General features: G+C 38.6%; 1 protein-coding gene across 1 annotated transcript; it reads right to left on the bottom strand.

Moving 5' to 3' along the window:
- Positions 1 to 1,443: 1,443 nt before the first annotated feature.
- LOC110681025 (mitochondrial uncoupling protein Bmcp-like) lies at positions 1,444 to 12,579 on the bottom strand. Its single transcript, XM_021856793.1, has 5 exons — positions 12,284 to 12,579; positions 12,005 to 12,152; positions 10,731 to 11,028; positions 10,552 to 10,670; positions 1,444 to 1,812 (listed from the first exon to the last, which is right to left on the bottom strand). The coding sequence occupies exons 1-5, from the start codon at positions 12,348 to 12,350 to the stop codon at positions 1,458 to 1,460; spliced, it is 987 nt and encodes a 328-aa protein (XP_021712485.1). The 5' UTR covers positions 12,351 to 12,579; the 3' UTR covers positions 1,444 to 1,457.
- Between the last annotated feature and the right edge of the window lie 157 nt (positions 12,580 to 12,736).

Here is a 12,736-nt window from a genome sequence, read left to right as displayed (position 1 = left end):
CAGCAAAAGAAAATGACAAGTTTTTGTAGTGTGAGTGAAGGCAAACACAAATGGCGTTAGCTTGGACACTGTGCGCTTATAGGAATTTCCTGGCCAAAAATGATATTTTATTTCACAAAATCGAAAAATTATTAATTTTGACTGTCTTTCATACAACCAAGTGGAAATATAGTAAATATCATTTTAGTAACAGATCGTCATGTTTTATGTAATAACTAGTCGCAAATGTTGAAAAATGCGTGTGCGCTTATAGGAATTTCGGCCACTGTATCTGTCAAAGAATACAAATTCTAGCGGAGCTAAATGGTATAGTACTAAATTGGTTAAGTATTCCTCTAAACAGCTCGAAGATTTATTATCGAAGAAATAATAGCCTATTATTAAGATGAATTTCTGATTCCTGTTAAGTTTGGAAAGTTTCAGCCTGATTACCCCATTTGACCTAACGAACTTCAGCCAAACAAAAAAACTGCATCAACACGAAACACGACTCAAAATCTCAGTTCCTCTTATAACACTTTCTGAATTTTACCTGATAATTTATCTTTAAAAACTTCCAAATCGTTCGTGATCCAATCCCAAGCAACATTCAGTTTGTTAACGAAGTCCAGTTATTCTGAGAAGTGTTATGAATGTCATCATGAATATAGTTAACTTTTCAAGTAGATTGTTCTAAAACTCTTTTATTCTGCTCTCGCATGTTCAAAATATAAATTTGAAATAAACATCTACTTATACAAATACCACGTACGGAAGGATAACCATTTGTAGTTTGGTGATAATAGGTTTCTGTGTGTGTTGTTTAACTGCTGGTTTGTCGTTTAGGTTGACTTACATCTTTAATTTAGTTCCAAAGATGCATGGAATATGCGACAATAGTTATCATAAGTTTCATTACGATTCGTTCCACTCAACTGAATTAACAATCGATAAACCGAATAAGGGTGAATTAGTTCCGATAACACAATACTTGTACTTGTAACAATTTTTTGGTAGATAACACTTTTTTGATGCATATCGGTTGGAAGATACGTGTTGTATGTGTATAGAAAATGCCTAGCAGAATACGTATGGCGATACTTACGAGATAAAAAATGATTCGAAAGATATTCCCAACCCGGTTTTGAGGTGGAATTGTTGTGTTAGTGAAATGCATGGTTATGAAATGCAAACGCCAAATGCAAATGTTCAAATTTGAAATCAGTGAAATGAGACCTTTGGTATATAAATTGTTAGGAAAAAATCATCAGCAGCTTTGCCCTAAAAAGCTTTAAAAAAACTTTAAATAACTTTGGTAAGGGGCGTGAATGTGCCTTGAACTTTCACCTTACCGTGCTTAAAGATTCATTGTCCTAATAGTCTTAAGTTCTATAAGCAATCCACACACATAAAAACTATGTGATTCTTGCAGAATTGTTTGTCTAGTCTAAATAGCATCGTTCCGCCCTGCGCCTCATTTAGTACATCTGCTTCAGTTGTTCGTAGGTGATGAAGAAGATAATGTTCCACGGGCCCATTCTTACCCACGTCGGTATGAAGCCCTTGTACAGCGCTCGGAAACCTTCGTTCCGAACCGTTTGGATGGCACAATCTAAGCTTCCGGTGTAGATCTTGGCCGATGGTGAAGAAGGATTGGCCACAGCAGCTAAGCCACCGCCTCCAGCAACGCCTCGGCCGCCGCCACCACCGCCTCCTCCTGGACCAAGATTGTGAACCTGCAACTGCACCCTCCTTTGGTTCATCAGCCGCGTTCTAATCACATCGATCGGAGTCGATGCAACAGCGCTTCCCAAACTCGCGATGAAACTCGATCTGCAAGTAACAAGAGTTGTGAAACATACTATCGTTTTGTTCCTATGATAAGACACGGGTGGCCCATAATTATCGATCCGCCAAAGTGTTCAGTAATATCCCTCGAATTTGTTCATTTGGACCCTAAGAAGCTACTGTGCGCAATATCCATCAAAGTCAAAGAGGAGGAAGGAGTTGAGCATACTCGAAGCTTGTATACTGCCGTGAATTGCAAGTCAGTCCCATCTGTGAAAAGTAGGCATTGAGAAAATGGGGTTTGAAGTTTCCAAACTCGTTTTCCATACGAATATTCAAAAAAATTCCAGAGGATTAGAACATGTTCAAATCTTACTGAAACTTTCACAATCTGCTTTCCATCACGATAACTTTCTGAGAAAAATATAAAGATGATCAAAATACGTTTTCAGTTTTGTGTTACACGGTGCTGATATCCGTAGTGGGACTGATATGCGGTTACTTTTCATTATGGGACAATTTGACTTGCTATTTTTTATTACTTTTTCCGAACCAAATCATATTATCTCATTAGGACAGCTGAAAGAGCATTGGAAGGTATGTTGAAAACTGAACTCAACTGAATTTTGACGAAAATGCAGATGGGACTGACTTGCGATTCACGGCAGTATAGAGAAACCGCAATTCGTGTTCCCCTGCGGTGAAACAGGAAACACCAGAGAATAAGGTTATCGAAGTGCTAGGATGTCGTTTAAATTTTCAGAATGAGACCAAAAAGAGTCCTAACAAGAACCAAGAGGAGACCAAGCAGGAGCCAAAAAAAGGAATCCAACAGGTCTCAAGGAATACTCTATGAAAAAATGTGTTTTATTATATAAATTATTATTAAAGGTTTTTTGTTTTCGAAAAATCGATCCTCATTTCTCAAAAAACAATTTTGAAAATTTCCTTGAAGATTTCGCATGACAACAGGTATGTTCATTTTCGTTCTGTAGCGTTTGGTAGGGCAATAAGAGCGCAAGTCAATCCAAAGCCGATGATAGGAGGGGTAATGGCTGAATAGTCTATGCTGACTAATCAAACGCCATGGGAGAGGGAAAACAGGATGGTAGGGTGTTAGGTAAATAGTATGGACTACACACTTTAATGCTAATAATGCTGCAAAATAAAATGAAATGGTTGGTTTTTTTTTTTTTTTTTTTTGTCGGTAGCGATAGGGGTAGTACTGGCACTCTTAATCTGCCCTAAGCTCCTTCCCAGCATTTGCTTTTATAAGCCTCTATTGCGTTCATCACACAGACGTTCCTAAGCAATGTTGCTCAAATGGTCACTGTGTACGCTAGCAGCAATCAGCCCTTGCCGTAGTTTTGCAGTCTAGTAGTTTAGACTACTATCAAACTATGATAAGGCCTGAAATGCTACTAGAGTGGTTAGAGTGAAGAACGAAATAGTTTTATTAAAAGATCCTCATTCCCCATTTCATTTCATCACTCACTATCGTCACTTTTATTTTCGACACTATCACGTATATCACGATTATCACTCAACTTTCGTAATACACTTCAGATATACTTTCCATTTTATCACTTTTCACATCACACCATTTTCATATAAATTCATTGTTATCACCATTTATCATGTGTTAGCATTACTAAGTAATTAAAAGATATTCAATTTAAATGTATCATTAATTTTGTTGCTGTAGAGTCATTACTTTTCAAACTACGATTTAGCACTATGATAAAGAAAGTTACAGTAAAAAAATCACTTCGATCCATTCTTCTGCACTCGCTGTCATTATTATAACTTTTATCATGCACGTTTGAAGAACTAGGCAATGAAGTTTATATTCAGAGAAATGATTGCACAATGTATTATGGCCATTATTAAATTAGTAGAGTTCACATCATTATTATTATATTTTTAACAAAACTATCAGAATCACTTCCACTTTCATTTTAAAATTTTCATCACCATAGATTTTATTATAAAATCACTATTAGCACCTTCACAATAACTAAATTTAATAACGACGAGTGTGACGCACAGTTCCACCAAACACCCATTCTTATGTTGCACTATAAAACGATTGATCACACGTTAGCTTCGGAACTTAACCACCATTGCTGATTAGTACAAAGGATGCTACAGCTCGTGTAAACGAACTGAAACATCAACAACCAGCACTGGTTTATAAGTAACTAATGAGCCCTGACGGTCCCTCCGTTCGAAGCAGAGCTGCCAGATGATTTGATAGAAAATCTGTATTATCCAGGTTAGAAAACCTGTGTCCCATACAAAAAAATCTGTGTCCATACAAAAATTGTTGAAAGAAAACCTGTGTTTCATACAAATTGAATCTGTGTCAGAATAAAAAAATCTGTGTAATACAGATAAATCTGTATATGTGGCAGCCCTGGTTCGAAGAGGACCTGATAATATGCCGAAACATATTAACAGATCCTCCGCCTGAATGCAGCCGTTTCATGATAAATCATGAACCGTTGGAGGTGTGCCAAAGTATTGGGAAGGTGATATGTTTCACAGACGGGTATTTTTTATGGTGCACCTTCTACTTTGGCACCGTCAACCCTGTGATCGTGGCCAGGGAATGCTGCAAAATAAAATGAAATGGTTGGTCAAACAATTCTATTGATTATTACAGAACCTACGAACTAAGCAATTTAATGTTGAAATACCATCAGTGCACCAAATTTTGTTCTACATATTTCTTTCTTTTGTTAAATCAAAACTGTTTGCAATCAGGCTTTGGAAAATTTAACGATCCATAATTTCATCCCATTTATTCGCCTACATTCATACAACACCCATGACATTTACCGTTCGTGGAAGATAATGAGTAGAGTGTCCATTTCCCGGCCATTTTGCTTGTCCCGGGAAATTTCGGGATCCCGGGATTTATCAAATTTTCAATAAAACTAGCATTTTGGTTGAAATGGAAGTACAAATTTAACAATACAGTTGTTTTCAATGAAATAAACAGATAATGTAACTTTTCAAAATAATATATTATTTATAGCAAATCACATTTCAGATAAGACTTTTTTATTCTGATGAAGTAACCTATCAAAAATCTAAACTTAGCATGACTAATTACGGGTTTGCTAAGGATTTTTTCAAATTCTCTATAACACTTACGAATGGAAGTATGATAAAAACTTAAGTCATAATGTAAGGCAATTTACTTCAAACATTTGAAAAGCCATACAAACTTCAGAACAAAGATAAAGATCATTGAAGGTATTGTAGATCATGCAGAAGAGTTAATTACTGAAAATTATTGACTGAAGTTAACTGACGTGAATCGCAAGTCAGTCCCATATGCATTTTGGTCAAAATTGAGTTGATATTAGTTTTTATTATACCTTCTAATGATCTTTCAGCTGCATTAACGAGAATTGTCCCACAATGAATAGTAAACGCATGTCAGTCCCACTGCAGATTTTCGCATCGTGTACTATAAAAATTAATCGTTATTTAGTCATCTTTATATTTTTCTTGGAAAGGTGACGGAGTGAAAAGAAATTTATGAAAGTTTCATTGAGATCGAAACATGTTCCAATCTCCTGTAATTTCTGTAATTCTCGATTTTTTTAATTTTGCCGAATATTCGCTCTGCCGAATAATAAAATCCGTTATTCGGCCGAATAGGCCGAATAGTGACCGAATAATAACAAAACTAACTAAACTGTAAAAAAGATATTATGTTTATGTAAGGAAAATTTAAATAATCAATAATTTATTCAAATGATGACCGAATTTTTCTTGTTATGGACACCTTGAATAGACTTCGATGTCAAATATTGCGGGGAAATTCAAAAATTTGGATTGCTTCGCGGAAATAACGCGCAGCTAGCAATCCCCGCACAGAGGAAATAAACCACAGCAAGCATTGCGGTTTTAAACATAATTCAAATGGTTGACAATTTACAGCAAATCGATTGGTGCAGTTCGGCATGTTGTTGGAGAGATTCTGCAAAATTAAAACCCATGATGGTTCGTAGTTGCTCGAATCTTGTAGACTACGGTCTTCCATGTATAACCACATTCAAGACCAACGTAGTTGGAAACCACAGAAAGTGTTTCCTACATCGTGAATTGTGTCACTATTTATTTTTGAGAATGATTCCCAATGATGTCCCCCTCCAAGCATGTACTGCGGTATATTTGTTGGCGTCTCACATGCAGCTGTATTTACAATTGAATCATTTTCGTAAGAGAAAGCTAAACATACGATTTAGCTAAACATTCGATTTAGCTAAATATCAGTGAGCGCTTTATGGTGGAATGGCGCAATTTGTTCTAGAGTTCGGAACTAACGGGATCATCGTGGCACTCTACAAGTTGTCGTGTGACAACCGAGAGGGCGTGAGATTCACCAAAATTTGTCGAAATTATGCAATTCATTGTGACAGTTGATGACAAATAAACAGCAATCTTTAAAGTCACCGGTGACTATGATAATTTTATTGGAAAATTTGGCAATCAATAGCTCCGGATTTTCCTTGAATCCAAATTTTTTGTGCAACGCGTAATATTGAAAAAGTGAGAATTTCTCTGTTCTATGGCGTTACCATTTTCTGCAAATCAAATTGTATCTCATCTTGCAGGAGCTGTAACGCACCGCTTGGCTAGTTAGAAGCGTTTGAAAATTTGTTTTCAAGGTATAGATCAAGGATGGAAAAAAATCAGCTCTAACGACAAACAACACGGTATGTGAACGGTCCAAGAGGGCCATGCTCTTGCAGCAACATGATTTCAACACCTCACCACGCGCGCTAATCATAGATATATCGAGCATCCGATAAACTGTTTGTCGTAGGACAAAGGGTTTGTCGGATTTTGTAACAAGTTGCGATTAATGCGAATCAATTTAAAATTCACGGATAAACTTTCTCACATTCCATGCACGATTGACTTTAGGATCAAAAATGGTATGCTAGAAGTCATATTGCAGAGTGAAAGCGTGAAAATCTTCCAATTGATCGTTAGCACACATGCCGAGCGATTCATTTTTCGCGGAGCGAAGTTTGTTGTGATGGCTTGACGACTAAGGGTTTATCGTTGTTGCTATGATCGCATGACTAAGAACAACCACGATGCATCATTTGTTTTATCATGATCACTAGATTTCCATCCTTGGTATAGATGCATCGAAGCTAAACCCGGCATTTTCAAGAGCACAAATCTAGAGAACCAGACAACCGTTTGTGCTGAAAATTTAACTTTGTGGTCAATCGCTGGTGTTGACCAACCATTCCAATATTCAGTGCGAACGGCTGTCAGATTCTCTAGATTTATGCTCTTCGATGCAGGTTTGGCTTCGATGCATCTTCACCTTAAAGTCCGTCAATTATCAGGGCTTTCTATACGTTCTATATTCTTTGCAAAACCTACTGATCACGTTCTTCTATTATTATGAGAGTCAGGGGTCTGCATCCGTCTATTTGCCTCAATTTTTATGAAACACTTCCAAAAGTCGGATGAATAGTAAACCAAATTTCTTAAACACAAATCAACAATAGGATACAGCTTCCTAGCTTCAGAAATACAGAAAAGTCGGATGAATAGTAAACCAAATTTCTTAAACAAAAATCAACAATAGGATACAGCTTCCTAGCTTCAGAAATACAGAAATCCTCAGAACTTATGATTTCTGCAAACGGTTTCAAAAGCTCAAGAAGACGATCATTCATTTCCATTTATACTTCGTTTAATTGTTCAGCTTTCCCTACTTAAAAAACTGCACATACGGGTGTTATTCGGCCGAATATTTAGGTTTTATTTGACCGAATATTAAGTCATTATTCGGCCGAATGTTCGGCCGAATATTCGTTTGGCCGAATAACAATATTTCAACTATTCGGTATTCGGCCAAAGGCCGAATAGTGCTATTCGGTACATCTCTAATTATAATCGACTTTAAAGTAGTAAAATATTTGATGTAGCATTGAGTAATGATAGAAGAGAAGAAATTAAGTTAATATCGTTTCTTAATTACAGTCATCTCTCCCTTACTCGATATTCTGTATCTCGATTTTTCCCCTAGCTCGATGGAATGCGCGGTCCCTTCAATCTAGCATGCTTTGATACCTCTGTAAATCGATACCTCTCTAACTCGATGTTCCCTAACTCGATGCTATCTGTTTCAGTTTCCCAAGTAAGTTCACCTCTCTAATTCGATATTTTCATTAAAGTTTCAAATGTCCTCCAAACGTTAATGAATTTCATGAATTTGATTATTATGATTAAATTGCTAGTAAAATTAAGGTTTACTGCCAATTTCTGGGTGCTAAAATTTTTAATTTTAGCAGATCGATAAAAAAGTATCACATAGGTAAATATGGAAAAATTGTATTGTTTTTCACGTTAAAATAACTATTCTGAATGTATTTTGTCAAAATAATAAAAAGTTTAAAATTATATACCTCCCTAACTCGATGGTCCCTTCAATATCGAGTAAGGGAGAGTTCACTGTATATTCAACTGTATAATAACCATTAATTGTAATTGTAAAACAACAAAGGTGAATGAACCCTAGGGTTTAAAGCCTCTCTAATAAAATAAATAAATTAGCTTTTTTTTCTTTATTATTGAGACTTTTAGCCCTAGGCTGATTCATCTCATAAATAAATAATCAAAATACTTTTGTATTGTTTCGAACGCTTTGAATACATGAACAACAATACATGACAAGAGCGACTAGCAAAAAAAAACTAAAATAACGTTGAGTGTTGCGGGGTGACTTGCCCAAGGACATTAGAAAAATTTCACTCAAAAATTAAAAAAAATTAATCTATTATTTTTATTTCGACATTATGGTGTCCTTTTTTCGACTAAGGTGGTCCATTAAATGAGTCTTTCCATTTTTTTTATAAATTCGTACCGTTTTAACCACATGATTTTGTACGTGTTAAAATATTCAATTGATGTTTGTGTTCAAGTACCTACATATCTTAATTTAAAGGGATACAAATGCGATAAGACAAACAGTCAAAGGACACCAAAATGCTATCTTTGACATCGTATTCAAGCTCGTTTAGCCATTAATGAGGTGGATTATAGATTATTTTTTAAGTTTAGAAAATATACCTTTGAATTTCAGTACCTTTATGATAAAAAAAAATCAATGAGGAACTTGCATTTGCCAACAATCGATTTTGATAACCCAAAAAATGGAATAAAATCATTAATTCAAATCAATATTGTTTTATGTATTTAATTATGGAGTGGGAACAAACTTAATATGCACCCAACTGTTAGAGAAATGTCGTAAAGGTGTATCCAGCTTGTTACCGTACGGTAATCTTTTTGTTAAAATAGATGTGGGTCTGTAGGGTCATAGACGATGTAAAGCAAGTTAACGTGCAAATTGAACGGTGCGGGTGGCTGGCTAGCTAACGCTCCCAACGCAGTTCAACAAATGGGTGGTTGCGTAAACGCAGCAACAATACGGGGAAAATGTATGTGTTGGGGCTGCTAAGATGCGATGAAGCTGAGAGGCGGCAGTTGAGAGAAGACTCCCACACGGTAAAGACGTCCGATTTGAAGAAGTTTTACCGATTTAACTCGTGGCAAGTGATAGCAGCTCGTGGTCGTCAAGTTAGTGGGTGAAACTTTGGTCGACTGCATTATATCTGAGTCGCCAACCAGTAAGCCGAACCAAAATCGGGGTTGGTATAACCCCCATAAACGAGCATATCGCCTAGTGACATCCTGGGAGCACGGTGCTGTAACCCCAACAGCGGAGTGCCAAGTCCTGTTCTTGAGGCCCATCAATCCAGCACTGCCTCTGAGTCACCACGTTGAACGGTAAACCCACTGCGATCCTCAAACAATCCTCAGCCGTCGTCAGGCCCGCCGGCCGGCCCCTCGACTCCGGCTACTGTCGACACTCGCCTGTAGATCGGTCGCTGGAGACTGCTTCGCCCGCTTTCAACGAACACGCTAACCTGTCCGCCAGCGGAGACGATCCCGGGAGTTACCGCATGCAGCCACCCTTTTGCGTTAGCCAAACGTGTCGACGATACCCCCATCGCGTCAGCATCCCTTCGTGCAGTCCGCCACCTAGAGCCCGCCATACTCTGCGTCGAGCAAACGGGGTGAATCCTCACCGCCGTAGACGCCGTCCAGCACCGAAAGTGGCCAATAAATTGATGTAGGTTGAATTCGATTCCATTTCTGTAGGACTCCCACATCCGAAGCTCTCCCCTACTGAACACGCCCTGGGACCCGGGAGACAGAAGAAGGCCTTTGGTGCCCACCCCGGAAGCGGCCGTTGGCTCTAGACTAGCTGCTTGGGGCTTAGGCCAGTCCTCTTCTGGAACTGAGTATTTCTCCCGCGGTCAACTCGTTTCAAGCTATTCAGCAAGATCATGCTGAAAGTCGTGGGTTCAAATCCCACCAGTCTAGAGTCTATTCATAAAGAAAATTGCCTCGATTTCCAGGGCATAGAGTATTTTCATGCCTGCCACACGATATACATATGCACAAAAGTGGTAAATTGACAAAGAAAGCTCTCACTTAATAACTGTGGTCCCAGTTGAAACGTAACACCAGAAAGAAGAAAGAAAATTCATGAATTATTGATGGCAATAGAGTTGCCACTGCCTTAAAGGTTAGCCCCGGCTTAGACTTGATGAATTTCGCTCAAATTTTTACAGTAGCTACTTAGGGTCCAAATGAACACATTTGATGGGGTATGACTTTAAGACTTTTACAGGTTGATTTTTTTCCATTTAAAGGTGAACTCAGGATACTTACATAAAGTGATTGGCCACTTGATCGCCGAATGTCTCCATCAAATGCAACTTACAAAAATCATATACAGGCAGTTCTACTGCCGCTATCACAGCCGCTCGTTGAGCCGTAGGGCCAACTCCCTGAAAGTAAAAGATATAATTTTCAATCAGAGTTCCTCACTGTTTTTCAACGTAACTCACCCTCCACAACCCTCGTACACCTTCGTGCACGTAAATCTCCTTGAAGCACCTTGCGAGGCCGGCGTTGTTGGTGCCCTTCCCGTGCACCTGCATGCGCACCTTCAGCACATCCGTCGGGTTGGCAATCGCGCTGGAAACGGCTCCAGCAATCGTCGCACACCCGGCATTACACCAAACGTTCTCATTCCCCGACTTGTCCACCAGCCATCCCTTCTCGATGGCCACCTTCTTAAGCGTATAGTAAGTTCCAAATTTGATCGTCCCGTACGTCGCCTGCCGCAGCACAGCGGGCCAAATGCTAAAAGGACAGAAATAGCGTTAGAATTCGGAGTTTTATCAAAGGTTTTTTAAGGTTGTTAAGACCTGAGACGAGACTCGCGAAGACGGTCTTCTTTTTCTATGATTGCTGAGTTTTTTTTCTTATTCCACTTTGTGTTTATACCAATTATGCGCATGCTGTTCAAATCCTCAAATGAACCTCTCAGCAAAACATGATTGAGTTTGCATAACATCGAATCATAAATAACAGTTTAAGTGAAATTTCATGCCAGCAAACGTAGCAGACATTAGAAATAATTAATCTTCTGCTTAGATTTATCAGCAACTTTGGAAAAACCTGCTCCGCCGACTAAGGTTTTTAATAATAGTTTACTTTGAACACAATACTTTTCACTTTTTCAGCCATAAAAACGGTGGGCTGCATTTGACGTTTCGTGAGAGGGGAATCTGGGCTGCATATGACGTTGATATTTTTCCTCTTCGCGAGTCTCTCTCAGGTTAAGACTAGTTCCAAAATTAGTTTTAACGATATGGTGGAAGTGGTGTGAAAAGACTAAAAATGTTATTTGGGAGAAAAAAACATGCTACCAGTCCAGATTTTTGTAGTAATTCCTTTTATAAAACTGTGGAATTATCTTTCGATTTTTTTTCTTGGAAGAATTTTTGGGAGATCAGCTAAAGTAACTATTGGAATAATCGGTGGAGGCATTCCTGGAGAAAATCCTGGAATAGTACATTGAAAATTATTCAGAGTAATCGTTTTCAAATCAGAACTTTAGCAAGAAGAACGAAACTAATTACTGTTGAGACCAATTTTAATAAAAATTTAGACTTTAAAGCCTTTTCTAAATGTCTCTAGAAAGAGACTTGGATTGATATATTGATATTAGGTATTACAAATGCAAAAAAGTGATCGAGTTTCATGTAAAATGAGACCTGTTACCAGCCCTGGGGCCTTAAGCATAAGCTGTCAACTCCCCAGTAGGTCTACTTACCCAGAGTAAAGTGCCTTCATGCCTTCCTGTTTGGAAATCTTCACGAAAGCGTCCGTCATGCCTCTATATTTGAGTTCCGCGTGAGATTGGTCGATTTTCTGACCTTGAATTTGCAGTCTCGTCTTTGTTGTATCGATGGGAAAAGTGCCTGGCGAAAAGAAACAAACAGTCAACAACACTGAGTAGCAAAGGGAGAGTACCTTGTTTGTTACGTAAGCACCGTGAGGTGTTTCTTTGACCAATAATCGGTTCAAACCGGACCAAACCCGGATTGCTTACCAAATTCAGCGGTAATTGAAGCCACTCCACCATAAATAAAGGGGCGCCAGTCGCGAATCTCTCCCATCGTGTTTCGGCTTCGATTCCAAACTTTCCTGTACAACCAAACAACGTTAACCGAATCCAGAAACTTCCAGCAGCGGCAAGAACTCGAAACCCGGCGTTAATATTCGAGATAAATCTCTTTTAGATCACTTTTTTGCTGACCGATGGTCGGATGCAATCCGGACGACGACGACGGAGACGGTGGTTTTATGACTTTTTCACTCCACCGCACTGACAGCGAAGGGCACGTCGGTTTTGTTTTGGTTCGGCGGAAAGGGCTCGCCCTTCGCACGCAGCGCATTTTGACGTTTCTCGGTCGGCGATGTTCACTTCTTCTTGCACTAGACCTGTTCATATTTGAAAAACTGGATATCTTCCACAAGCATTATACCACAGACAAACAGACGT

Source organism: Aedes aegypti, unplaced genomic scaffold (genome assembly GCF_002204515.2).
Source record: "Aedes aegypti strain LVP_AGWG unplaced genomic scaffold, AaegL5.0 Primary Assembly AGWG_AaegL5_hic_scaff_244_PBJ_arrow, whole genome shotgun sequence".
Taxonomy (NCBI): domain Eukaryota; kingdom Metazoa; phylum Arthropoda; class Insecta; order Diptera; family Culicidae; genus Aedes; species Aedes aegypti.
Note: the sequence above shows the minus strand (reverse complement) of the source record. Positions and strands in the feature narration are given on the sequence as shown.

Bases quoted from the DNA above. Each gene is read 5' to 3' on its own strand.
- LOC110681025 (XM_021856793.1), bottom strand. From the start codon at position 12,350: ATGGGAGAGATTCGCGACTGGCGCCCCTTTATTTATGGTGGAGTGGCT. The intron at 10,671-10,730 runs GTGAGTTACGTT...TTTTACTTTCAG, and splicing joins GTGTACGAGGGTTGTGGAGG to GGAGTTGGCCCTACGGCTCA. The intron at 1,813-10,551 runs GTAAGTATCCTG...TGTTACTTGCAG, and splicing joins CAAGTGGCCAATCACTTTAT to ATCGAGTTTCATCGCGAGTT.